The sequence below is a fragment of the Apteryx rowi genome, unplaced genomic scaffold (genome assembly GCF_003343035.1).
Source record: "Apteryx rowi isolate R43461 unplaced genomic scaffold, aptRow1 scaffold_740, whole genome shotgun sequence".
Taxonomy (NCBI): domain Eukaryota; kingdom Metazoa; phylum Chordata; class Aves; order Apterygiformes; family Apterygidae; genus Apteryx; species Apteryx rowi.
In genome coordinates this window covers 293997-320872 of record NW_020451028.1, presented here as the reverse complement: position 1 = coordinate 320872, position 26876 = coordinate 293997, and the positions used below count along the sequence as shown (strand labels likewise).

The window sequence follows — 26876 nt, the reverse complement described above, 5'->3', positions numbered from 1 at the left end:
TTTGGGAACTTTCCAGGGAAGATCACAGCTAAAGAAGAAAACTGTGAGCTGTTACCAGCTCCCTTTAGCTTTGTGTGTGTGCAGTGGAGGCTCATTTCAGACAAAATGCTCTGGCAGTAGATCAGTACAGCCAGTAGACATGATTAGCTTCAGGCACTGTAGGCTTTTGGTCTGATACAGGCACTACTGGAGTGTTATTTGCCCTTTCATATGGTATGAGCGTGTCGGTTTCAATATCTCTTGCTTTTTTGCTTAAGGTGTAACTGAACATCATTTGCAATTCAAGCTCTTTAGACTCCAAGCTTTGGTGGACTTAAAATTGTATTTGTTTTTGAACAGGCACTGGTACAGGAATAATGCTTGCAAGCCTAGGGTCTGTCCAGTGTCCTAATACCATGTATGCTTCTGCTCAAAAACAACGCAGTGTTCGTTGGCTGCACTTTACTGTCAAGGGAGGTGTCTATGGGTGCATGCTTTGATGAATCTGTTATCTGCTGCCATCAGTGGGATTGCACTATTACATGCGGTTAATAGAGAGATTGCTAGCTAACTTGAATCCTTACTAATTTAAGGTGTTTTTTTTTTTCCCCTGAGCTTAGCCTAGGAAGTGCTATTAACAAGTCAAGAATGATCTCTTTGAGAGAACCAGCTCCCTTGTAGGACATATATGTAAATACAGGCTGGAATTTGCTCCCAAGTCTTGGCTGTGTTCGGTGCCAAGAGTAAACTTGAGCTTCCGAGTTGTCTTGATCATATAATGGCTCAGGAATCCCTTTTGGCCAAGTTGTTGCCCTCATAACAGCCTGCCTCCATCTGAAAAGAGCAAGAAAGCGGCTTGCTTTCAGGCCGATGCCAATGGCAAACAGCCATCCAGCCGACAGCACGCTAAAGAAACAGGAGGAGAGTTTGCAACAGCCACATCCTTCCCTGGTGGTGGCGGACGCAGGCTGTATGGCGTGCTGCAGGAGCAGGCCTGTGCACGGTCTCATTAAGTTCTCCTTTCTACAAAGACAGGGGATGTAAAGCCCAAATTGTTGCGGCTGCTGCCTGGATTCAGAAAAGAAAAGATGTCGGAAACACCTTCTTGTGAAGCAGAGGCTGTTAAGCAGGGCTATAATGCATAAATAAGCCGGTTTCAACTTCTTTGAAGTCAGTGGGAGCTTTGCCATTAATTAAATAGCGCTCATTTTTAATTGTAACTGTTTTCTTATTCCTATTCTTTCTAACAAATTAGTACCTAAATGAAGTACCTAAAAAAACCCAAGTCTGTCACCCTGTTGCCTGGGCAGACCATGTACAGCCGTATTCGTAGATTAGCCTTCAGGTGAACTACATTTTCCAACACGGCACAGCTGTATCCTTTGCCTGCAAGCCACGCGTCATGGCTTGAGGCTCTGATAATCTGCTGTAAATATTTATTTCACAGTAAACTTACAAAAAAATTAAAAAGAAGAGGGGATGAACTGCTATGTTTTCCTACTCCTGACCTCTAAGGTCAATTCAAAATGACAGAGAAGGACAATTGTTTAGAAGAAAATGCACTGAAATGCAGTCACTGAATAAACATTGCCTTTTATCTGGTGTCCTCTTTATCAGTAGTACCTCCAAGAAAGTCCTACGTGTATTTACTAAAAAAGGTTTTACTTTCCTTTCATCACTGTCTTCCTGTCAGCCGAGTCACACTAATTCCTTTCTATCTGCAATCATATAAAAAATGACATGTGGAAGAGTAGCTTCAAAGGAAAACGGATCCTATGTGTTTGAACATACTAGTATCAGCACTTTTATGAATTTTCATTGAAATGTAATATGATAATTTGTTCCCAAACACTGCTTTGAAAGCTGCTTGTTTCTGCACTGATTCTTCAAAAACAAAGCATTAACTGGTTTATCAGGAGCATTTTGGGTGTCTGAGATATAATGGATGTAGCATAAGTAACAGGGTTGCTCTGACTGTTTTGAGTTGCCAACCTAATTCTAATTTCATATTTTGTTACAAAATCTCAAACTGCACTTTTGTGAAGAATAGTAGTGCCCCTATGCTGCTTCCTTCAGGAAGTGGCCTTCTCCCGATGGAAAGCTGTTCCTTTTCAAGGGGAAAGGGACACTTTTGCACAAAAATGGATGAAACAAAACGAAATGAAGTTTAGTTTGCACAAAGATGGAACAACTATGTTTAAAACATTTACGCTTCAAAAATAAAGGTGATCTTTTGAAGGATAAAAAAGATCTGGAATAGAACATCTCTATTTTTAAAAAGGGAATGTTGTAGCCTTTGGAAATTTTTAGCTTTGGCTGCAGATCATAAACCAGTTACCCTGACACTGCACCTGCGTTGTGCCCAGGTCAGAGGTGATACACCCAGACCACTGTACCACAGCTGGGCTTTATCCCAGTGACTAAGAACCCTTTCTGGGCTGCCCCTTTGCTTTTTTGTTCCTGAAGCTCGGTGGCACCCGCTGTCGTTCCATTCAAACATCTGAAATCCTTTCCTAAGCTGTGAAAGGTTCTGCTTTTAATTATTGACTCTGCATCACAGAAATCCTGGCATGGAATTAGTGCCACCAAACACACCTCTAAAAAGCACAAAACAAAAGGATAACCTGCTCTGCCATGTAAAATAAAACAAAAATCATCAACAAAACCCCAAAAAACTGAAAGAGCAACCATTCCAGTACATGTATAGACAAACCTTCCATGTATTTGTCCCCACACTACAGAATTTCCCCTGAGGCAGTTCCTTTTTTCCTTCCTACTCCCACAAAAACCTCTTGCTGCTGTCTTCCTTCCTCTACTGCAGTCATTGCCGCAGCAGCCACGGGCCCAACTGCTCTGCTCACAGGGCTGTTGGCCCGGGAATTGAGGTGGAATGTCTTTGTGGGATCTCAGATTTCTTGGAAGACATTAATGTGGCTGTAAATGAGATTTATAGATTATTTTTGCATATTATAAATGTGAGGTCACACTTGTGAATGAGATTTTTTTTTTTTAATATTTGAAATGTATTTAGCAGCATGTCTATTATGTCTACATAATGAGTCTGGAATGGATGGTGCTGTTTCTGCAAGTAGGAGTTGGTGCCAGGAACACAGCTTATGAAATACTTAAGGAAGTCAAAGCAATTAACGTTTAAATCCAGATTTTCTGGAGAAGAGTCCTTGTCTCTTGAGTTTTTCTGTAAGCGCTAGATGCATTTGTTCAGGTGACACTCGGTTCGCAGGCTGTGCTAGAGCTTGTGCTGCCTTTCGTGCCAGAGGCCGCCTGTGAGTTTGTTTCACCCTCACTGATACACTTGTTATTTGTGTGACCGGTTGTGTGTAGGTAACTTTTCCTGTTTGGGCAGAAGAATAAGGAAATACATGACACTCCCCAGACAGAAGAGGTGGCTACCACCAAGCAGTGACCTTTTAGGCACAAGGAATAAGAAGAGCCCCCCAGAAGCTGCTGGGTCTTCACTCTGTAAAAGTCCTTCTCATTTTCTGAATTGAAATACATATTCTTCTACTGTATTTCAGCCAGTACCTTCTATAGAAACATAGAAATTGGGAATAGCGAGTGAAGTGTATGTCTTTTAATCTGTCCCCAAGAGTTTCATTCCTTTAACCTTGGTGTACTATTTCCCGTAACTACATAAATGATGTTCAGACTGGAAGCAGCAAGGTAAGAATTGTGACCTGATACCCAAAGATATGAGGACTGCTGGTGATCTTAGTATCAAGAACATCATTTTTTTTTGTTTTTTGAAAATCAGATTCCTTATGTACATTTCAAATGCTGACTCCTGTTTCCATTAGTCCCAGTGGTAAAACATTTCTGACTTTGGTGGAAGCAGTGCCTGACTTTAACTATTAAAGTATGGATTATTTTGGTTATAGCTCTGACTCCTCAGAGGCCAAAGCCCTGGGGAGAATCATGCCTGCCRTCTGGCCAGGAGTGGCAGGTGGTTGTGAAGTGCTTTGCTCTTCCCTCAGTATTTACTGATGAATATTCATTTCAGCAGAGAAAGCCTAAGCTGTGAGGGACGTCTGCATGTACCCTGCATTTGTTCTTGCTGTTTCCCCACCACAGAGTGCCTTGCACGCTGTCACCTGCCACGAGAAAGTTGTGGCTGTCCAGAAAGCTCACACCGAGTCCCTGGGAATGACTGTTGCAGGCGGAGCCACTAACCGGGAGTGGGATTTGCCTATCTATGTGATAAGCGTCGAACCTGGAGGAGTTATCAGCAGAGACAGCAGGATAAAAACAGGTAAAAATAGTGGGTTTTGGAGGCCTGCTTTAATTCAAAGGCTTCCTTTGAAGATCAGGGGGATGGTGAAAGAGCATCACACCCTGACACCTTCTGCTGTCCCACAGATTTCTGTTGGGACATGTCGGATTAGAGCGTCTCAAGTCAGCTACCGGAAAAGTTATAATAAGCAGCAGTAACCGTCACTGTAAAATGTGGTGTAGGGATATTAAAGTAGGAGCCACATTAATTTTGCACAGAAAAATGAGTTTGCACCATCATCTCCTAACTACCGAGAGCTTCACTGTGCAACCTTAATGTTTTCTTGATGCAATTTTTTGTGCTTTTCATATCATTTCTGACTTCTGAAGAGATGAAAAATAAAGGAGTAGAATTACCATCATATATGAAGCAATGTTAATGCCTTGTGGTTCAATATCACATCCAGAACCATTGATTTCATACCTCTGTTTGGGTCTTGAGCTAACAGGGTAAATGGTAGCATTAACAGTTTCTCTTCCTCCACAAGAATTAGAGTAAGATGGGCGTATCTTATCAGTGGGTTTTGCAGGAGCTGGTGGACAGTAGCAGAACAGTGAAACTCTGCACTCTGGGGACGTTGTGTCTCCAAGAGCCGAGTGCCTCAGCCCCCTGCGCCCGGCGAGCACACAGCTCTGCATCCCCCTGCTGTTGGCTCCCTGTGCTCAGCATCAGCCGAGGCACTGTTCAGAAGCCAGAGGGAAATCCCAAGCACAAGGGGAAGTGATGGCCTGGCTCTTCGCAGCACGGGGGCAGCTGAATGTGGCGCTGTGGAGCTGCGGTCCTGCTGAGCCCCTCCGGCCTGGGCCACGGCATGCTTGGTGCCAGCACTCCCAGGAACCTCCCCCTTGCAGAAGCTAAGGCTTCTCATCCAAACCTTTGTAGGAACATGACAACAGCAGCAACCCAGCAGGCTTCCCCTTTCCTCCTGCTGAGAAGTGACTGACTCTCAGTGGGATGAATTCTCCAAAAATGTTCCTTGTGAGGCAGACACCCAGCATGGAAAATTCAGCCTAGTTAATTTGATAGAATTAGACACAAATGAAAATGTGATGTTATAACAGAGCTACAAGCCAGCACACTTTAGAGCAGCCCTTAGATTGCTGTTTGCCTCCTCAGGGCAGACTGCAACAAAAGGCTAATGTTCACTTAGCGCTGCCTGGAGTGCCAGTAAGTACAGCCCATGCCGCGAGGAACTTGGGGACAAAGCGCGGTGGGAGCACCCAGGGAAAGCCAGGCTTTGGAGCGTGCTGCAGAGGGTAGCGCAGCACTTTGCACTGCAGCTGATTGTGTCTTCAAGCAATAGCATGGCATTAATAATGTCTTTATTGTTCTCCCCGGAGTAATTGAGGTCATCTTTGCACTTTTCTCTAAAGCTGCTGTGCATATATTATAAGTAAAACATACAGAAAGGCATTTTGGCTTGTGGCCATTTAAACAGGCATTAACATTAAAATAATAATATGTTATTCTGTAAAGCAAACTTTATGGAGAGCCAGCTGGAGTGGCAGTCCTCAGCTTAGGGAGGGCTGGGGGAAAACCGCCTTCCAGCTTTTAGATTCTGGGTTTCAAATTCAGGTTAAATACAGAAGGCATTATTTAGAAGTGCGCTTCAAAAGCCTAAATTAGCATCAAGTCCCTGTGAAGCTGCCTGTGTTATCTAGAGATGCTGAGGCAGAGGAGGTAYGATTAGCATGGGCTCTAGGAGGGAATCGTTGCCTGAGGTTTCAAGCATTAGCMCAGCGGTTGTGCAGGCTGAATCCTCAGCATCCAGAGCACCGGAGGCAGGGTTGTCACGAACCAAAGCRGGATCCTCTGTGCCTCTGCCGCTCAGCCTTTTGCAGGTGGAGGGTGGTGAGCTATGGCCCGGAGAGGACCTGGCCCTCCTCTTGCTCCAACAAAGATTCRCCAGCACCATTTAGCGCTTGGTTGACGTACCAGGTTGTGTCCTTTGGCTCTGGACGCAGGGTGTAACATGACAAGAAACCACAACGAAAGCTTCCATCCAACCTGGCTTCGCTGCTGTGCGTGGGGATCTAGTCCCTTCTCTCACACTTGTGGCATGTTTACTAGCATGTGCTTCATATTCACAGTAAATGATACTATTAACAAATACTCTCATCAGGCAGCAAGTTCTTGGCCTGGTTTTGACTCACTTGTTTTTTAAGGGGGAAGGCAGTCTTATAAACATTTTCAGGGTTTTTTCTGATCCATGTGATTGGTCTCAGGTGACATCCTGCTGAACGTGAATGGGATCGACCTGATGGGAGTCAGCCGGAGCCAGGCCGTCGCCCTGCTGAAAAACACCAACTCGTCGGTGGTGCTCAAAGCCCTGGAGATGAAGGCGTGCGAACCCCAGGAGGAGAGGAGCAAGGCACCGCTCCCCGAGGCCATGCACAGCACCTCCGAGAGCAGCGAGTGGTCGCCCTCCTGGGTTATGTGGCTGGGACTGCCACGGTAAGTCCAAAAACTACATCCTTTTGCTGAAGGGGAGTGGGAGGAAAGATTTATATTTTTTGGCAATTCTTTCCTTTGGCTTTATTCACTGCACTGACATCTTAATTAAATCCAGGCTCTGTCACAGACTATTCTAAATACCTCCTTTTTGTAACCGGGTATGTGTACATGGAAAAACAGACACGTAGATCTGCTTGCAAGGGAGGAGAGAGTCCCGAACTGTTCTGTTCTTGAAACCGTATCTGGCACTTAGGGGAGTGAAAGGAGCAGCTTGTAGGGATACGGGAGCCCATTGATCTGGGGCCTCAGATCGACCACCCTGCAGAAGGCAGCACTACCCCTCCCGTGGCTCGCGAGCTGCACGGCCCTTTGCGTCAGCTCAGCGCAGCTGAGTTGTTTGGCTTTGCCCAGATGTTACAAAGTGCGTGCAGTTGGCCAGTATCTCCGAATCACCTCTTTTAACCCCACCCCCGACTGAAAAAAGTACATTTGTCATATACAGGAAGCAGCTGTGTTGTCATTTTAGTAAAATTAATAAAAGCCACATTGCATGTAGTTACATTCTCTCAAAGAGGCTTGGTGTACCCCGTGCATGTCTGCAGTTTCAGAGACATTTTGCCCAAGGTGAAATACTTACTGAGGATATGTCGTGAATCTGTGAATACGCAAAACTAGCATCACACAGTTGAAATTTGTTCTCTTAACTGAGGGAAACCCCCTCTTCTCTCCCCCAGCTTCAAGGAATGAAGTATTTAGCCTACTACTTAGTTTTACGCATGTTCCTAAAGCTGGTAGCTGTTTTTGTCTACCCCTTTTGCTCTTTTAAGAGAGGGCATGAAAAGACAATCCGTGGAACAAGTGAGCTTTTGCCACAGGTGTGGTTTCAGGACTTGTCCTCGCGGACTGTGCTCACACAGCAAGTTGAACTCTTTCCTTCACTGTGGCTTGGGCCATTTCGAGCTCCTTCCACACCGTGCAGCAAGGCCTACTGTGACAGCCAAGCAGCACATCCGTGCCTTGGGCTAGCGTGTTTTGGAGCTTGCTCTGAGGCTAGTGACTGTGTAGGCTGTGCTCGAGCGCAGAGAGAGTGGGAGGAAGGCTGCATGTCCACCCTTGCAGAGGAAAGGTTCCTCCTCCAGTGGAGAGGACCAGGTTCTTATCTCTGGCAAGAGGAGGTAACTGATGGCCCATAACTTGCTGCCTCAGGGCAATGCTAAACTTTTCTCCCTCAGTCTCACTGCAGACAGGCAGGCCTAGAAAAGTCTCACTCCTGCCCACTTCTTCTGCACCCCTGAGCTCAACCACCTCCACAGCAATCTGAAGGCACTGGAGTTCAGGCCATACTCCTAGCGGAGAGATGGCCTCTAGGTCTCATGGAAGCTGAAACTGCAATGCTGAATCTTGCCTTCAGTCACCACCCATTGCTAGATGGGCTCACACATTTGTGCCCTGCTGCATCAAAAACCTGTGCTCTCTGGTCGTCATCTACCAACAGCTGCCTGAAGTCCCTGTGTCCGCATTAGGTAACCGAGATGAAGGACAGAGCTCCACAGTCCTACAGACCTGCACCCAGTGCTCACATCAGACAGTCAGTGCTGTTTTGACATTCGGGAGGAAAAGAGGGTTTTACCTTTTTAAAAGCGGTATCTAAGCTCACTGTACTCCCCCTGTGAAGGCTGCATGTGTGCAGCAATTCCCACCCCTTGAGTCTAAAGGAAAATTAGCCCCAGTGTCAGCAAGTCTGAAAACAGGAAGTTCATTGTAATTCTATCCCCAGCTGCAACTCAGTACACAGTGTGGCCCTTTTCTGCGAAATAAAAATACGGGATTAGTATGCTGAACTGGTACGCTAGTTTTAAAATCAGATTAAGACAGGGACCAAAACTGATTAAAATTGACAGTAACAAAGGCGTATTTCATCTGTAGTAGTAGTTGGTTGGTTGACTAGGGGCGCAAGGGTCAGATTTGGGCTTGCGCATTAGGTGTTTATCAGACCCTTCAATCTTACCCAGTGTGAATGCTGTTACCCTCTTACTCTTGTACTGCTTCTCTAGGGCCTGCACCAGACATCTGGAAGCCCTTCAGCCCTCACCAGAACGCGTATCATATTAACTCATTTCCCTCCAGTCTGAGCATTTAGCTTTTCCCTATCTGGCTTCCAGTTTGCTTTTGGCAAGCATCACATCCCAGTAGACATCAAGGTATTTTCAGAAGTCTTGCAACATTTTCCAAGCTGTCGCAGAAAATGATGCTGTCCAAATACACTTCTGACAGGTCCATCGTGCTAAAGGTGCCTGATGTGCAATGATGGGGAAAGATGGTGAAGATTCAGCTACCTTAATTAAAATTGTGAGGCCAATAGTAAAGTCATACCACTTACTGGAGGGACTGCTCCAAGGTGGGAGAATCTGAGAACCTTTGGTACAGCTGATAGAAAACTAGAAATGTCAAAATCAGCACTATGCAGGATCATAAGGTGTTTGGGAAGATAGGCAGGACAGGGCACGTCTACCTTAGGAAAAAAACCTAAACAAATAGAAAAGGCTGTAAAACTACTAGGCAAGGAACAGGCAAGATTAAAAAAGAAGAGGCTGGATGGTGAATTCTTTTAATTCTGCTAATAAGGGAAAGACGTGGCTTTACAAAGCAAAGGCAATGCAGTGAGATGATTTATTTAAACCAGGCGAGGAAGGGAGCCCAGGGGAAGCCTGACTGTGCAAGACACTCAGTCGATTAGCAAACTAAGGGGAGAGGAGAGTCTTTCCTTTGGTGTTTAAAAAACCTGTGAGTGTTGCTGAAACTCCTGTGAAGGATGGTACTATAAAATGCGCTCCCTGAGATAAGCTAAGCCCTAGACAACGTTGACGGGAGTCTACAAATCTCAGTCCACAGCTGATGAAGTAGAAAACAGGCTAATGTTAATAATAGCTACAGGATTAACTGTAACATCCTTTATTTTTTAGGCTGGTGTACGGTAAATGTGTAATGCTCTGTAGTGCAGAACCTGGCCCTCTCCCTGGGGTTGCATACATGTTACAGAKATGGGCACAGATAAGAGACAAACACTGTGAGAGAATTAGCCATTTTTCTGGAGCAAGTCAGTAGCAGAATCAGAGCGAGAGGTTATCTGATTCCGTGCACCAAAGCTCAAAACCTTGCAAAAGCTGTCTCCCGTAATTTAAGGTTGGCAGGTCTCACCTAAATTTCTGCCCTTTTCTTGCAAGATCTTAAAATTGGCCTTGGCCATTTTTATACAGCTTGATAACACACAAACAACTCCTCTGCTCTTTCTGTAGTACAATCCAATGTGTGGTGGTGATAAAATAGTGCATCTGACATCTGTCAAAACTTGGCCTGCGTGTGAGCAGAGGGGCTGGGAGGTGGTAGGAAAGAGTGATGCAGGGAGTCCAGCATCCCAGCCCGACGCCTGACTTCAGAGGAGCTGGTTTGACTGTTGTTGAGGAAGACAGGTCTCATTTGTTGTCTGAGGGAAACGTTGTTGTGAAGCATGCACAGAGAAAATAATGCATAGCAGCTGGCGAGAAATGTTGCCCTCGCACAGTGATGTTTCTTCTACTCTCGCTTGTTTTCCTGCTCTCCTTTCCTTTTTCTCCTCACATTTCCTTCCCCCAGCTAGCACTTAAAACTACTTTATAGATCATCCTGTCCTAACATTTACAAACATTAGTACTTCACATGAGTGCTTTTGCTCATCTGCAAAGTGAGGTGAGAAAGACAGTTGTCCAAAGTCATTCTGCAAACCAGGGACAGAAATGAATATAAAACATGAAATTAGGGCAGAAACTTCCCCAGTTAACTCCGTCCAGGCTGTAGGGTTTTGGGAGCAATTCTCAAATACTCATCCACTCCACTGCCAGTTATCTACTGTAACAAGGGTAAAAAGTTCATGTTCTTCATACCTGCTATTGCTGAAGTCCTTCTGAAGTCAAATTGATTTTGATTCCTGAAGCATAAGACTAATTACACTTTAGGAACAGAGGCAGGGAATTTCTATACTTAGTTACTTGAAAATAAGGCTTTAAAAATGAAGGTGATGAGGTCAAAATGCTTTTAAATTCCTTGTGCATCAGTAAATTATGCTGAGATGTAGTATTTCTAACGATAGGATCCTGTGTCTAGACACTGTTTATCCTCAGGTCCTGAATCTGAGGCAAGTTCACACATAAATTACTCCTTGTCCTCGGCTTTCTAACTCTGTCAGAGTATTTACACATAGAGGCAGTAAACTGTAAATTGCTTTGTTCCAATATAGGAGATGGTTCTCTTTGGACCTGTTGAAGTTTAGTGGGTTATGGTTGTTTAAGTAAGTGGGCCAAGAGGCACAGATCAGGGTGTCTTGGGGTACAACAGAAAACTAATCTACTCAAACACACTAAGTATCTTTGGATGATGCAAGTACAGCACTATTTCATTTTCTCTGTGGTGCTTTTTTAGCTTGTCTTTATTACTACACAACTGTAAACAGACCCAAACAAAATAACTCCCTTTCTGCTGCTCTTTGCTTGAGCAGAGCAGGTGTCTTTCCTTAGGCACTGAACTAGCCAGAGCAAACAAGAACCGCATTGCACACAGCTCAGCTCTGCACACAGCTGACTCCCAGCATCCTTTCCACATTTCTGAAAGCATTAATAAATAGCCGGTATACGGTACACGGCCATTTTTATACCCTCCATCCCATAGGATGGAGGTATTGAGGCATTAATTTAAAAGAGTGAATACAACATATGCACTCACACTTTGTCAAAAGCCAACCTCCAGGTATGTCTCTGGGCCATGAAAAAAACTGTAGTGTTCTCTGAATTTCTAATATTTAAGGGGCAAACAAATCTAAGTAGCTCAGACTGTTGTTCTGTGGGCACTTCTTTGGTAGTAATGCTGCTGCAAGTGCTGGAATGAGGCAAGGAGGTGATAGCAGCCATTGAAAAAACTGATCTGGCTGAAAAATGACCATTTCCTTTTCCTGTGGTATTTTTCAAGTCCCTGATACACCTTGTCACATAATTACACAAATAGCTGGGCAACACCAAATGCACTGTATGATTATGCCAGTTAAGGTTAACTCATTGCTTACTGCTCCTGAGTGCAAACCTACTCTGGGGTACTTGAGGGAGCGAGTTACATGAGCGCTCCCTCTGGCAGCACAGCTGTTCTGAGGCCCCATGCTCAGCTGTTAGCATCTACTATCGCCAGATTTTTGCCAGTACAGCTCTCTGAGCTGTGCTGTAAATGAGGTCACCGAAACCAACTTTTTTTTTTCCAATAATTGTAGGGCTGTGCTTTACAGCATGTCCTCAGTAACAGTTACACTGGCATAACAGTGGTTTTCTTCCCCAGAAAAAAGTTTTCATGTGGGACCTCATTGTCAATGCAACTATTGACGCAAGTGGTAAGGGCATCATATGTAGCTCTTGAGTTAGCTGGGTACTACACACACAGCACTGGCACTAAAAAACTAACCTCAAGTTTCAAAGTATGATATGGCCCCTTATGGGTCCACTGGGATACAAAGAATCCAATGTGCTTGGTCCTGTCCATCAAGATGGTGAGGGACACACTCTCCAAACATGGTAGGGCCCCTGCTGTGTGTTCAGTCTGAAGCTGAGAGGGTTGGTGAATACCTTCACTGAGTAATATCCTAACTAGCTCCAAAACAAAACAGCTGTGTTGATGACAGCTATACCCATAAGGTGGTTTTAGGTCTGATTTCAAATGAGAGGGAATAACTTCCCAGTCTGGCTCTAACCAGTAGCTCCCTGCAAACCTGCAAAGTAGGAACATTGCAAGATGATCAGAGAAACAGTGATGTTACGCTGACTATTAAATTCCAAAGCTAATACTGGCAGGAAGTAAACTCCACTTAATTCATCCCAAAGGAAACCAAAGTTATGTGTTCTGCAACATTCCAGCATCGGTTTCTTCTGATTCAAGTTATGATGCAAAGGCAATGGACAACTGAAACTCAGCTACCACATTAAGGGAAAAATATTTTTTGGCTTGATAATATTAGGTACACCATAAAGTAGTCCCATTGCCAGTGTGCCATGTGTGTTTTATTTGAATCTAGCATAGGCTTTGTTTATGCTTTACAGTCTGATGGAGACCAGGTAATTGATAATCTTACAGAAGGTATGCCTTGTTTGCCTTCACTATGTTCTTCTCTTGTGTCTTTACCTGGTAGACTTTTGCTTTTTAAGAAATTAGGACTGAGCCTTATAACCTTTCAATTTCAGCAATGTCCTCCTTCAGACAGGGAGTAGACCCCTGCCTCCCAAAATCAACGCTGGACAAGTTGGCCATGAGCCAGCAATGTGCCCCTGTGGCCAGGAAGGCCAATGGTATCCTGGGGTGCATCAGGAAGAGCATTGCCAGCAGGTCGAGGGAGGTGATTCTCCCCCTCTACTCAGCCCTGGTGAGGCCACATCTGGAATACTGCATCCAGTTCTGGGCTCCCCAGTACAAGAGGGATGTGGCACTACTGGAGCAAGTCCAGCGAAGGGCTACAAAGATGATTAGGGGCCTGGAGCATCTCTCTTATGAGGAAAGGCTGAGAGAGCTKGGCCTGTTYAGCCTGGAGAAGAGAAGGCTGAGAGGAGATCTTATCAACGTGTRCAAGTATCTGAAGGGAGGGTGTYDAGAGGATGGGACCAGACTCTTTTCAGTGGTGCCGAGCGACAGGACGCGAGGCAACGGGCACAAACTGAAACACAGACAGTTCCATCTGAACATGAGGAAAAACTTCTTCCCTGTGAGGGTGACAGAGCACTGGAACAGGTTGCCCAGAGAGGTGGTGGAGTCTCCTTCTCTGGAGATATTCAAAACCCGCCTGGATGCGATCCTGTGCAAGGTGCTCTAGGTGACCCTGCTTGAGCCAGGGGGGTTGGACTAGATGATCTCCAGAGGTCCCTTCCAACCTCAGCGATTCTGTGAGTCTGTGATTATAGCACTACTACTATTAATGGCTGAATCCTGGCATTGCTTGGTCATGACTTTGCTAAGAACCATCGAACATAGAGGTTTTAAGTGATTTTGCACATTTAAAAAGCCCACAGATGGTAAAGTAATAATGCCTGGCTGCTGATGAAAGAACCAAATGTCATCTGTTTCTTACATTAGCAGCCAACAAATTCTTGTGCAAATATTATATGCCTACCATCCTGGCAGCAGGTGAGTATTTGTAGACCCTGGGGGACTAATATAGTACTACTAAGAATCCTGCTGTGAAACACAGTAAAAGCATTATTTGACAAATGAAATTTTAAAAACTAGACACATTCGTCATTAAGATAAAATTAAGTTAGCTGCCCTTCTGTACAAGGGTCAGCAATTCCTTGATTAGAAACTCTGAATAGAATTTGTAACAGTTACTTGCTGTAGCCCAGCCTAACATTTCAGATTTGGACTAGCAAAAGGCTTTTCAGACTCCTCAGTCATTCTTGGGCAAACTGATAATGAGGACTGGCTAATGTATTAAGGCCAGAAATTTCTGTTGCTGTGTATCTAATGAAATTAATGTTGTTTTTCTGCTTGGTTAAAAAAAAAATCAAATTAATGTACTCAGACATGAGCAATATGCAAACACACTGCAAGAGTCTAGTCACCCATCCTGCTCTCCCTTGTCCCCTATTCCTTGTTTCAACTAAGCTTTGAATTAGCATAACTTACAGTGTCATAAATAAGAAGACAAAAAGATGGAGAGGCAGATTTCAGACCACTTGCCATAAAACACTGCACTAATCTTTATAGTTTGTCCTCACTATCTTCTTGACAGCAATATCAGTGCTCTGTAACAATGTCTTTCCAGGACTCAAATGTACAACATGCTTCTCTAGTTTTCCATGCTACAGCTACAAGTTGCCACATTACTTGAGAAGAAAAGCTGAAAATTCCTTCTTCCACTGGTATTCTTCTGTGTGTGATCGTCACAATTTCTGTAGCTCTGGCTTATTTTACTGGCCTTGAAATTTTTTAGTTTTGATGTGCACCATAGTTCATATCTGTCTTTAATGTATCTCCTAATGCCTGACTACTTATGAAACAGTTAATCACAAACAGGCTCTTATCTGGAAGCTAAAACAAGCCACTGGACTTGTACTAGACAGGTGAAATGCACTTTCTAGAGCTATGGTTTACAAATGTTAAATCGAGTCTCAGTTAAAATATTTTTATCATTTTCAATTGCAACTGAAACATTTGCATTACTTATTGTCCTAGGAACCAAATGATTTCATCATTTAAAGCCAAGATTAGGTAGTAATTTGTACTTCTAGGTTAACTAGCTGTAGACGACARTACTACAAAAGGAGAAGGAAAGTATAGGTGTTGAATATAGTAGAACTTTGGCGCTATTTTGTTTTCAAAACACTCTACTAGTATATGAAAAAGCAGATGAATCATTAATGATTCATCAGAATCTAAAGTTAATTGTAAGACACTAATTAAACTGGTTTGTTTCAGGTATTTGTATAGCTGCAAAGAAATCATATTACGAAGAAATACAGCAGGAAGTCTTGGCTTCAGCATTGTAGGAGGTTATGAAGAACATACTGGGAACAAACCATTCTTTATCAAATCCATTGTTGGGGGAACACCAGCATATAATGATGGAAGAATTAGGTAATGACAACTATCTAATAAAAAGTAGTATTTAAGTAATTCTTTCATCTAGTTCATAATTTTTTTACATGAATACAGTGTAGAGAAAAGAAAGGACTTGCTGATAGAAAAGTATACTGCATATGAGTGCATTTAAATTTTCTGGTGAGCTCAGTGGATTACAGAATTGAACTCTGACAGATCTGGAAATAGGCTATTTTCCTGAACTTCAACATATTTGCCATCATAGTAGAATAGATGTATGTTTCCGATCTAGAGCAAGCAGTGTAGGCATAAGTAAAAAGATATGTATTATAAGTTGAGGGGGCAAGGAGGAAATCAGTCTACAAAGTAGCAGCCATCACACAGAAGCTTCCCTACATCCCCAGCTTAAAAATGATTATATTCCCCCCCTGCCCCACCCCTCTGACTTGAGGACATGCTTTAGCATTTGCAAGCATTTAAGACAAGATGTCACCTTTTTTAATGGTTCTCTCATCTATGCCTTTGGTTTTTCAGATGCGGCGACATCCTCCTTGCTGTCAACGGCAGGAACACATCAGGAATGATGCATGCCTGCTTGGCAAGGATGCTCAAAGAACTGAAAGGAAAAATTACTCTCACTATTGCATCCTGGCCTGGCACTTTTTTATAAAACAAGTCTTCACAGACAGTATGGCAAGTAATTTAATTTAACACAGGAAAACATGGATGTCAGTCGTCCTCACTTTTTGGGGGGGGATCAAATGTGTTTAAAAAGAAAAGGTTTGTAAAATTTCAACCTGCATATCAAGAAAAGTCAAGTTTAGGCAAAGCAGGGACACCTGTCAGAGAATCACTTCAGGATGATTTAAGTTATGGACTTAAGTCTTTGCTTCCCATGTTCTTAAGTTTGGGTTTGGTTTTTTTTTTTTAATATTTATAATGCATTATAATAACCATAAAATTTAAGGAGCAGCAATAGCTCCTGTTCACCCACTTTATTTTGATTTATAAAAAGAAATTTATGAGTAACTTATGGAAAAATTCCTAGCAATCTGATGAAGTACTTTTCTAATTGAAAAATATCAGTTAAAGGTTTTTACCCAACACATTAATAGCACTTTGATTATCTGTACCTTTTCATGGGCAGCATGAAGCTGGTATTTTCAAGACTTTCAAGTATTGTTTGTTAGTCTGTAAAGCTGTGAATTAAATTTTACTTCAAAAATTATTAAAAATAACTGTAACTGTGTACTTGTACAAACATTATTTTATTTTCACCCCAAACCAAAAGAACTAGTTCCCCTGGTAGCTTCTAATTAATACTAATAAATCTAGGATTTTTACATAGAAATATTTTTTTTAAATAAGTAAGTACACTGCACTCTGCTAATGTCATCAAGTAAGACTTTTAAATACTGCCCTGACAAGGCAGTATGATTTTTGCAGGACTGCCATGCCAGTCTCACTTGATACCGTTCTGACTGCAGTAAATCTGAAAGTGATGATGGATTTATTTTTTCTTTAAAATAGTTCTTTACCTTTCTCTGCAAACTACCCAAGTTTTGAAGTCTTTTATTTTTTCCTCAAAGGCTAACAATGGGAAGAGGATGTGTTCGTTAATCTTTACCATGTTAGGGACGACATCCCCCTCTAACACAGACTACAATGAATTTTCTCTTAAGCCACTGAAAAGCAGTAGGACAGATGTCCAGCTTACGCACCCACACAAAGCAGGCATAATTACCAAGTGCAAGATCACTACAGTCAGCATTCCATTAGACTAAAGCCAGTCAGCAGCTTTCCAGGTTTCCCATTTTTTTGCTGTTTCACTTCAGAACAAGGTTCTCAAAGTGTCTGGAATTCCTCCTTGTCCCTGTAGTAAAGGATGACCTTTGCAGATATGAACTCCAAGGGCTATACTAAATGCATACCATTCCAGATGTCAGTTTATAATAAAGTGAATGCAAACTGCTTCTAAACCCAGAAGAACAACCTTCCTCCTGGATTATGGAAAAAAGGAGACAATTTAATAAGGAGAATTCTAGCCCTACGCATACTTCAAGAGCATCAGCGTCTAGATCTCAAACAGAATTTTCTCACTGTTTCTTAAAAGACAAAGTCAGTCCAGGAATCTTAACATGAAAAATTCATTCTTTTATTTCCAAAAAAAACCAAAGTAACCTTCGATTTCATACTAACAGAACAAGATTAAGAGCAAATTATTTTAATATCCAGAAAAATAACAGGATTTATAGTAATCTATTTCTGGCACTAATATATACGCAAGTAGGCAAAAATCACGCAAGCCTATTCTGCAGGGGCAGCTTCAGTGTTTTCCTGTTCCGGAGCAGGTTCACCACTGGCTTCTTTTCCTTCTTTGCTTCTTTTGGATTTTTTGTGTTTGTGCCTTCTGTGGCTGTCCCCTTCTTCACTGTCGTGACGGCGCCTGCTGTTACTAAAATAAAAACAGGGGAAAAATACCTCGTATCATTGCACAGGTAGGCATGACACGTCAGGCCCCATTTAATAGCAAAGTACTGAGTAATTAGTCTTTGCATTTGTATTTGAAAACTGGCACCTGCACTTTTTCTGTCCCACAYAGTATTTGGATGTCAGGGTCAAACTGAATTTTTGATGGCATGGTACATATACCCTCTCATGCTGTACTTTTTACTGGGAAATCTGAATGATTTTTCACATTTGTAACCCATATTCAAATTGCAATACTTTTAGTAATATCATGTCCCTACTGGCATCCATTAAAGAGTTTTAAATTCTTACTGATCCCTTTCCCCTGACTTAACCTTTATTTCAAACTTTAAAAGGATTTAGTTGAACATTTGTATCAAGTGAACACAAGAGTTCTTTTACTTACTTTGTAAGAATCACTGCTAAGTTTTTATGCAATGCTGCTGAATACTAGCTTCACTCTGCCTCTTTCTGACCTACCACTTTTCCCCTTCTGTCCCCAAATTCATAATTTCTGTTCACTAGCTAAGACTGTATTATACATCACTCAACATGAAATTATTGGGGCCAACATCTCATTTTGTCTGTCCACATTTTATATGGCAGACTTGTTCCAAGTAGTACATCTAAGTGTTTACAGCCTTTCCAGAAGACTCCAGTTTGGGGTTCGTTTTAAAATTTATTTTTTTAAACTGGTCAAGTCTTTCATATCCTATTAAAAATCAAACCTTCGAGATGACTTGTGCCTAGTGTCTTCCTTCTCTCTGTGTCTCCTTTCTCTGTGTCGGTCTTCTTTCTCTCTGCTTGTTCTATGGCGGTCATAGCCTCTTTCTGCATAGTCTCTGTATCTGTATCGTTCTTCATCACTGATTAAAAAAAAAGAAGATCTTTTCAGGACAGTAACACTAAAGCAATATATAAAAAGCAATTCTTCCACGCACCAAGATAAACATCAGAAGAAACTTAATGTTTTTTCTGGGTTTATAAACATGATCCACAACATATGCTAAAAAGACATTAAGGCTCTTTACCTTATACACTAGACTACTAGGATTTAGTGCCATTTTGAAAGGGGAGTGCTCTATAAAAATGGAAGAAAGAAATAACAAACAACACAAGTGTTGCATTAAATATATATAGGCGTTATCAAGCAGTGAGCTTAAATTTGTATCTAGCTGTGAATGAAGTACAATTCTACATAAACTTTAGCAATGTTTTCAGTTCWGTGTGCATATCACACACTTATCAGCACATCTTTTAGATGTTCCAAGGCATATGGGTAAATTAAATTAAACTTTTGGTACACTTGACTTATTTCCTTACATCAGCTTCAAGAAAGGAAAAGCTAGGAACAAAGAAACTGACAGTAAAATATACTCAGTGGTTTGGTTTGCTTTTTAAATTAGTTTCTCTACAATGCCAATGCTGTCCCTACTTCCACTCCTCTCTGGGATTACCACAAGCCCTTCCCTGCCACAAAGCTGGTAAGAAAACTAAATACTGCAGGCTGTACAAGAATTTGAAGTCCTACTTAAGACTATATTTTCATGTTTTGTCTTGATGAGAAGGGCAGTGGTAAGAGTTTTGTGAAATTTAAAAAGTGATAGTAGTATCTATATTTAGCCAATGGCACCCAAATGCTGTATTAGCATAGCATAATATCATTTCTTTACTGAGTAAAGAAAATCATACCCAGCTATAGTATCCAGATGTCCTTTGCCAACCACACCTCAATAACAATGAACTTACTTACTTACTACAGCTATTTTAATATATTACATGAAGCCTCAGTCACCATAGTTCAGAAGCTCCCAGCCAAGTCCCAAAGAAATGCACAATGTGACCAGGCTTTCTGAGACAGTAACTAAAATGTGTAAGAACTCAGATGCTATTAAGCTGGTACAAGAACTAAGTGCTTCGTGCTTTCAATCTTTGCCAACATTTACCATAAAAAAAAGTCTCTTCCTGAGGTCCCTGATAGTAGCAGAATCCATATGGTTCCACTGAACAGATCAGACAGATCGTGCAAGGAGCRCAGCTCAACCCTAAAGAGATTTCTCATACCCTGGAGCAACAAGAATTTAGAGCAAAACAATTTTATTTGCCATAACCTGGATCCAGTGACCATTTCCCAAATGAGAACAAATACATCAGTAACTTGTTACAGCTATGCATGAAAACACAGAGGGGGAATGTCTGAAGCAAGAGCTCCAGTCTTTCTATGAAACTTTGATTATATTACGAAGCAAGTTTCAAGAATTACAAATTAGCAGCTTAAGACAGCATAGAGAAGCACCAAAGAAAGCTCAGAAAAATCCCAGTTTTCCAACAACAATATAACCCCTATTCAACACAAAGCTAACTAACTAAGTGTCGGGTCAGGTTGCTCAGGGCCTTGTCTAGGCAAGCTTTGAATATCTCCATGGCTGGAGATTCCACAGCCTCTCTGAGCAACCTGTCTCAGTACCTGACCACCCAATGTCTTAATTGGAATTCCCCTTGCTGCAATTTGGGATTGTTACCTTGTCCTTTCTCTGTGAGCCTTGCAAAAGAGCCTGGCTCTATCTTCTCTATAACCACCCATCAGGTAGTTAGGAAGAGCAGTTAGATCCTTCATTAGCCTTCTCTTCTCCAGGCTAAACAAATCCACTTCCCTCAGCGCTGCTAACCACCTTGGCAGCCCTCCACTGGACTTTCTCCAGTTTTTCAATGTCTTTTTCATACTGAGGATCCCAAAACTGGGCACAGCACTTTGGATGTGGTCTCAAGGGCTGAATACGAGGGGAATAATGTCATCCTGCTGGCTACACGCTAATGCAGTCCAGTACGTTTTGACCTTCATCGTACAGAGAATGCTGAATCCTATTCAATTTGCTGTCCATCTGAACCCCAAGTCCTTTCCTGCAAAGCTGCTTTCTAGCCAGACAGACCCTAGCCTGTTCTGCTGTATGGATAACTGTGTTCCATGACTTCAGAAGTTTTTTGGAAAATTACTGAGAAAGAGCCACAATATGGTACAATACCACCAAAAAAATTTAAATTCAGAATTTGGCTGATAACTAATTGACTTGAAACTATAAAAACAGAAAGGAGGACATGGTCCTTGCAGAAGGGATCACAGTCCAAAAAGAGTGGCATCCTTCCAAGGGAGCAGAGAATGAAATACAATGCAAATGCACAATTTCTTCTGAGGATAGTTGAGTAAAGGTAGACTAGAATACAAAGAAAGCTCAAGGTTCCTTTTTTAAACCACATTTTAGTTATACTAATAGAGTAAAATTAATTCCTATTTTCTTACAATTTTAAGAAATGTAATAGTACAAATATAGGCTCTTTACTTGGAAAAGAATTGCTAAAAACATATATAGCAATAATTTCTGCACAGTAAAAAGCTAAAAATGATGTGATGTGTCACAACAGTGTTGCAGTGTTGCTTAAATTTAAACAAAGGCGATTTAAGTAGAAGTAATGCATCTGTGCAATCTTTAAAATAGTTCGCATTCTATTCCTCATAGCTTTTTTTTTTTTTTTTTTTTAAGTGCATGAAATTGAAAATAAACCTTCTTAAAAAAAATGGAAGAAAAAAGACATTATTGTGTCTGCACGTTCTGTCTTTCTTAAACCTCTTCCATCTTCTCTGTTACTCTCAAACCAACTCATACTAGTTAAGGGCCTCCCATTTTCTTACATAGCCATGTGGCAACAGCTTTGCTACAGATGGTGGATAATTTAGTCACATAAAAAAGTTGAGGCCTGCTCTTCCCCCTCTTTTACAGATAACTCTGGCAGCAGCACAGAGATTTCTCTAGGCCTGGAAGCTATTAAGATTCATTTCAAGCACCCTTGAATGACCAGGCTTCTTTCTGGCCTTCAATCAAGCTGTCTGAGAAACAGATGTTTAGATTGGTCTTGAGTTCTTAGAAACTGACCCTGTAACACAGAACATGCATACAGGAGAGGACATCGCCACAATAACCTCAGCATCCGCATAAATGGAAAATCAGCTTTCTTGCACCCAGTTTAGGTCTTTAGCTAATGATTATCAAGCAAAAAATTCCAGCTAAGTAACGCTGGCTCTGGGTGTTCTCATTCTCCACAGCGTAAAACAATTGGAAAATACAATCAGCTTAATAGCTAACACATATATTCTGCAAACTTGAAACTGAACAGAAAACAGTAAGCAAAGCAGTCAAGGTTTACTCCAAAATACTTTGCTCAAATACTGAGCAAAGTAAATTTAGAAAGATCTGGCAAGCCTATAGACCTCTGCTCTATGGAGTCACAGCAAGTTCAACATTAAATGCTTTGTACTTGTGCACATGAACCAAAGAATAGTTGCATCTCTCTCTCCCTCTCTCTCTTTTTTAAGCAATTAGAGTGCTGAAAACCCAGTAGAGGGTAGTTGTCTTAAAAAAAGTTCTTGACCTTAAAATAATAATTTATAAGAGGCAGAACAAATTATTATCTAGCCAGTGCTAATAACCAAGCTAACAATTTTAGCAGCCAATAATACATTAAGGTCAAATGTTGCACCACGTTGCTCTTGGCACTGAAATGGGAACTAAGATTCATTTAATATTTCTATAGATTTTTCTAAAACTACTGAGGTCAAAGAGAGCCAGTTACCTTCCTTATACACAAGGCTTAAATCACATTTAATTTGTGAAGCACCAGTTTGGACGTATACTTTCGTTTTCACACTTCTGTTTTACATTTACAAATTTAATTATAGTTTCCAACAGAAAAGGGGGAGGGGGAAAAAGCCACACCCTCCTGTCTCTTTGGAATATACCGCTGTACACTAAACTTTAATGATGAAGTGTCCGATTTAATGTGGACACAGTTCTGAACAAAGTATTACAGCATGTTAAGACGTTTCACTAACCTGTTGAACACACTTGGAGTTGGACTGTGATCTCGGTCCCTTTCCCTGTCTCTGGTACGTTCTCGATCTCTGTCTCGGTCTCGGTCCCGGTCCCGGTCCCGATCCCGATCTCGGGATCTCTCTCTCTCACGCTCCCTATCCTTCTCTCTTCGTGCATAATAGTCCCACTGTTTGCTGGTGTCCATAAGGCTAGACCATGAAGGAGCAGAACCTGCAAGGTGCGGAAAGGTGACTAAAGAAAGAGATGCTGGTATTAGAAAGAACAAAATCAGATACCATATGAAAACTGTAATACTATTCATGCTTGAATGCACAGATGTTAGCCTCCTCCAGTGACATTTTCCAATCTTTCTCTTTCATATAAAAGTTAATTATGAGCAAACTCTGCATTTTTCCATGATGCTAATAAAGGCCTCTGCCACTCATTTAAATATTTGTTATGAAGATGTACAGATCCAGGATATACACTACAAAGAATGTCTAAATTTTTAGAAAAAGAATAAATATTGTGCAAAGCTTTGCTGAAAGAATCTGACTTTATGTGGTCAAATGACTTTGTTTTGGGGGAACAAAAACCCAAGAACAACCAAAAAACAGAACAGCCTTTGAAACACAGTGGTTCCGGAAGTACAATTCAGAAAAACAAGGAAAAAGGATACTTCCAACTTTATATTTAGATGCTAGTATTTTTGTATATGTTTTGTCCCTTAAAATAGTTGTATTTAAAGTACAACATGTTAGCTACTCCCAGTGTTCTTATTTACTAGTTCATATTGTACACTGTGCTTTGCCATACATTTTTGATTACAGAATGTAATAGTAACTTTAGAAGTCTCTTCTATAAATTCATTTTGGGGAGAAGAAATACCATTTCCACTTACACTTCCTAAGACAGCATTTCTAATGAATGCTCAGCACAATCAATATTACCACCAAAATATAACACAGTTTCAGTAAATGAAGTATATTTTTTGTCTTCAACTAAAAGACAAAATGCTTACAGAAGAAACGGATAGGAAAGAAGTCACAACACCACACTGTCTCACAACTGTTTTAGGTAACGGTGGGAGAGAAGGGGCGTGCATCTCCACTGCATTCGGTCAGCTCGGATATAATAAATAACTACTAGTCTTAATGGTCCAATTGTTCTGCCCTGCCCTGCCCCCTCCCGAAGCCCCTGGATGCATCCTGCGAACATGCGGGCGGCAGCATTCAACTGGAAACAGCGCTCTCCAGCGGACTTGAGCACAGAGGTCAGGAGTTTCCATCTCCGCCTACCCGCTTTGCTAACAAAGAATCGTACAGCTGTCAGTAACTTGCTGGAGTTCTACTTCATAATCTATAAAATCAGAACGATATTCACCTGACTCCATGGTGTTGCAAAGAGAAATTAATAGTATAATTAATATAAGCACCCACTGAACAACGTAAAACACTGCTGCTGTATTTAATATTGCCAAGCCATAAAGGCAACGGGTTCTCAAGACAGCTGTGTTCAGACTGCCTTGCCTACAACGACTGGGGTACGCAGGCCCCAGAAAGCTTTGGCAGAAGCTTAAGATGGTGGTTTGCCAAGAGTCTAAAAGAGGAATACAAAAGACTTTTTGAGCAGGCAGTGGAGCAGGAAAGAGTACTTCATTGTTAAAAAAACATTTTCATTGAGAAGCATTATAATTCTTAAAAAAAGCATTTATACAATGTTTTCCTTCTAACAAAATGCTTGACAATGTTTGACTTCAGGGCTACAGGGAAAATAAGGAGTTAACAGAAAAAATATCCTAACACAATAGTATGTTGTTCATTATACTGCCAAAAACTGAAATTCTTCTAAGGAAAGCAGCCAGAAATAGCAAAAAAACAGCTGGACTTTAAAGACTGCTAATTTCCTTGACTTGCCATTATGTCAACAGCATACGTATGGTCTACAAGACTTGAATACACTGGCTGGCAGAATATTCTCATTTAAATTGTGAACTTCAGTTTACTTTAAACACATACTACAAAACAAATTATTTTTATTAATAGCAGCATAAATGCCTAAGCTGAATTTTGGTCACTCCTTCACATCTGCAGTAATTCTCATCAGACRGAAGTATGTCATTTCCATCTCAATAGCCTGAAATAAACCATTTATTTGTTACTCTGAAAAATACAGCAATTTTTATACCTAGATTTTCACCTGTAATTATTCTGAGCACACAAGGTAGTTTAGGAAAATTTACTTTCTAATACGAATTGGTATTTACTGTGTTTACTATATGGAATGAAGTACTTTTCAGTATCTCTTCATGGATTTTAGGATTCTTCTAATAATCTTCACACAAAGAAAGTGATTTCCAACATAATGTAATGCTGATTTTATTTTTAAAATAGGAAAAGAGGAAACTTTCAACGGTCAATAGTGGTGGAGACGTAAGCCCTGTTTTGGAGATTGTTTAAAAATTTGAAGCTGCATGGTATCACAGTATATTGGCAAAGTATTAATAAATCATCTTTTTGCCTCAAAAAAATACTTTCTCTGAAATTGTTTTTGTAATGCTAAATTTGTTGCATGTTTTCAGGATACAAAGAACATTTAGAGCACAGAATGAAGAAACGCTTCACGGAAAAGCAAATAAGCATATAATACAAGTTATTTCACTGGCAGACACAAAGCAGTGCCATAGACAGCTTAATAAAACTAAAAGATCATACAGCTAAGGTATTGTTGAATCGCAAGTGGACTTAAAAGTAAGTTCAAGAAACTGCATTTAATGCACACAAAGACAAAATCGATATTCCTGATGCTACAAACTAAGAATATTGTTTTACTATGCAACATTCTCAATGGACTTGCCATTGGAAATATGCCTGATAGAGAGCAAAGATACCAAGGCATGAGATGGGCAATTTGAAGAGGCAGAAGAAAGGTTGCTGAGTCTTGATTAAGACTGGTATTTTTGCAATGTGTTTGATATGCTCATCTTCCTCTGCAATTTTGACAAAGCCATCAAACATGCTGACTGGCAAAGAAGATAAAGGGTTGGCAATTTATTTGTATCATCTAAAGCAAGTAGTGGACAACCCTAGCAATTCTTATTTATAATTATCATCTGCATCCTACTGCACCACCAAGCCCTCAATTTACCTGTTTGACACACTGAGAGCACTGGTATAATACAATGAATTCATATGGGCCAGGGATCACATTGTGAGATAAGGACTGTGGGGTAGAAGTTGCTGGCCAGGAAAAAGTCCTGCACTAAGCATATACTTGCAACAGCAATAAACCACCACTCTACCTTACAGATCCAAAAACGCGTACGTCAGGCACAGTTTAGAAATGAATAATTTGCTTTGTATAGCAAATATGAAAGCTGCTTTTGCCACAGTAGGGATGCCAGATACATGGCAAAGATGGGAGCAGGCTGGGGAGGATTAAGAAGCCTATAACAGGATGTATATGTCTCTTCACGATGGCAAAAACAGCAGCAGAAATGAAGAAAAAAGGCCAAAGATTTAAAGCTTGTCTAAACACTGTATTTTATAAAATAAAATATAGTAATTCCAGAGTATTATAACTACAATATTTTTGTATACCTTATATCCAGAAAAAGTGCCTCCCCCTCCAATTAGTTTAATCCCGTATTATTTCAATACTGCTAGTTCAATAAGCATCCAAGCCTAAGAGCTAAGGCACTGTTTTCTGTAAAAACCCTCAACTTTCCAATGCACTTACAGGTATTTGGTGATATCAGCTGCACAATTCTGCAGCAAGACTTCCCCTCACTTCCATTAGAATCTTTGTTGAGGAAGGGGCCCAAAACAACGGAAGATTATTTTTAGGAGGATGAATTACAGATTAAGATGTGACAGAGAAGACAGTTAGAATTAACTGTTGACTTTAGTTGGGCTGTTTTTCTACCTCCTGTCAAAGGCACTTAATAATGGTAGCAATATCTTTTTACATAATCTCATAAACTCATCAGGAACATACTGTTTCTCATGAGGACTTTCTCATTAAAGGGATACAACATATTTAAGGTACTACTCTTCTCAGCAATATTGAATATTTCTCATTTAAAATCAGAGTTTTGCATTCTAAAACTCTAACTACCTAATAAAACAAGTGGTACAGTCAAGCCACTTTTCACTTTGATTAACCTCTCACATAAAATGCAGTAAGAATTTCACTATATAGTATTTTAAACTCAAGACACAGTA

The 26876-nt window shown here is 41.1% G+C and overlaps 2 protein-coding genes across 8 annotated transcripts in view; one reads left to right on the top strand and one right to left on the bottom strand.

The window, feature by feature from the left end:
- LNX1 (ligand of numb-protein X 1) overlaps window positions 1-16146 on the top strand; it is a 70590-nt gene extending 54444 nt beyond the window's left edge. For both annotated transcript variants that reach the window (XM_026087927.1, XM_026087928.1), the window contains exons 7-10: window positions 4069-4246; window positions 6493-6721; window positions 15197-15355; window positions 15854-16146. In XM_026087927.1, the coding sequence (XP_025943712.1) occupies window positions 4069-4246; window positions 6493-6721; window positions 15197-15355; window positions 15854-15989 (702 nt within the window). In that variant the 3' untranslated portion in view covers window positions 15990-16146. The remainder of the gene's footprint in view (window positions 1-4068; window positions 4247-6492; window positions 6722-15196; window positions 15356-15853) is intronic.
- Window positions 16147-17452: 1306 nt separating this feature from the next.
- FIP1L1 (factor interacting with PAPOLA and CPSF1) overlaps window positions 17453-26876 on the bottom strand; it is a 37778-nt gene continuing 28354 nt past the window's right edge. For 4 of the 6 annotated variants that reach the window (XM_026087919.1, XM_026087922.1, XM_026087921.1 and 1 more), the window contains 3 exons: window positions 22674-22905; window positions 18517-18654; window positions 17453-17774 (listed from right to left, as the gene is read on the bottom strand). In XM_026087919.1, coding sequence (XP_025943704.1) covers window positions 17627-17774; window positions 18517-18654; window positions 22674-22905 — 518 coding nt within the window. In that variant the 3' untranslated portion in view covers window positions 17453-17626. The remainder of the gene's footprint in view (window positions 17775-18516; window positions 18655-22673; window positions 22906-26876) is intronic. The other 2 variants (XM_026087920.1, XM_026087924.1) reach the window with 2 other exon arrangements.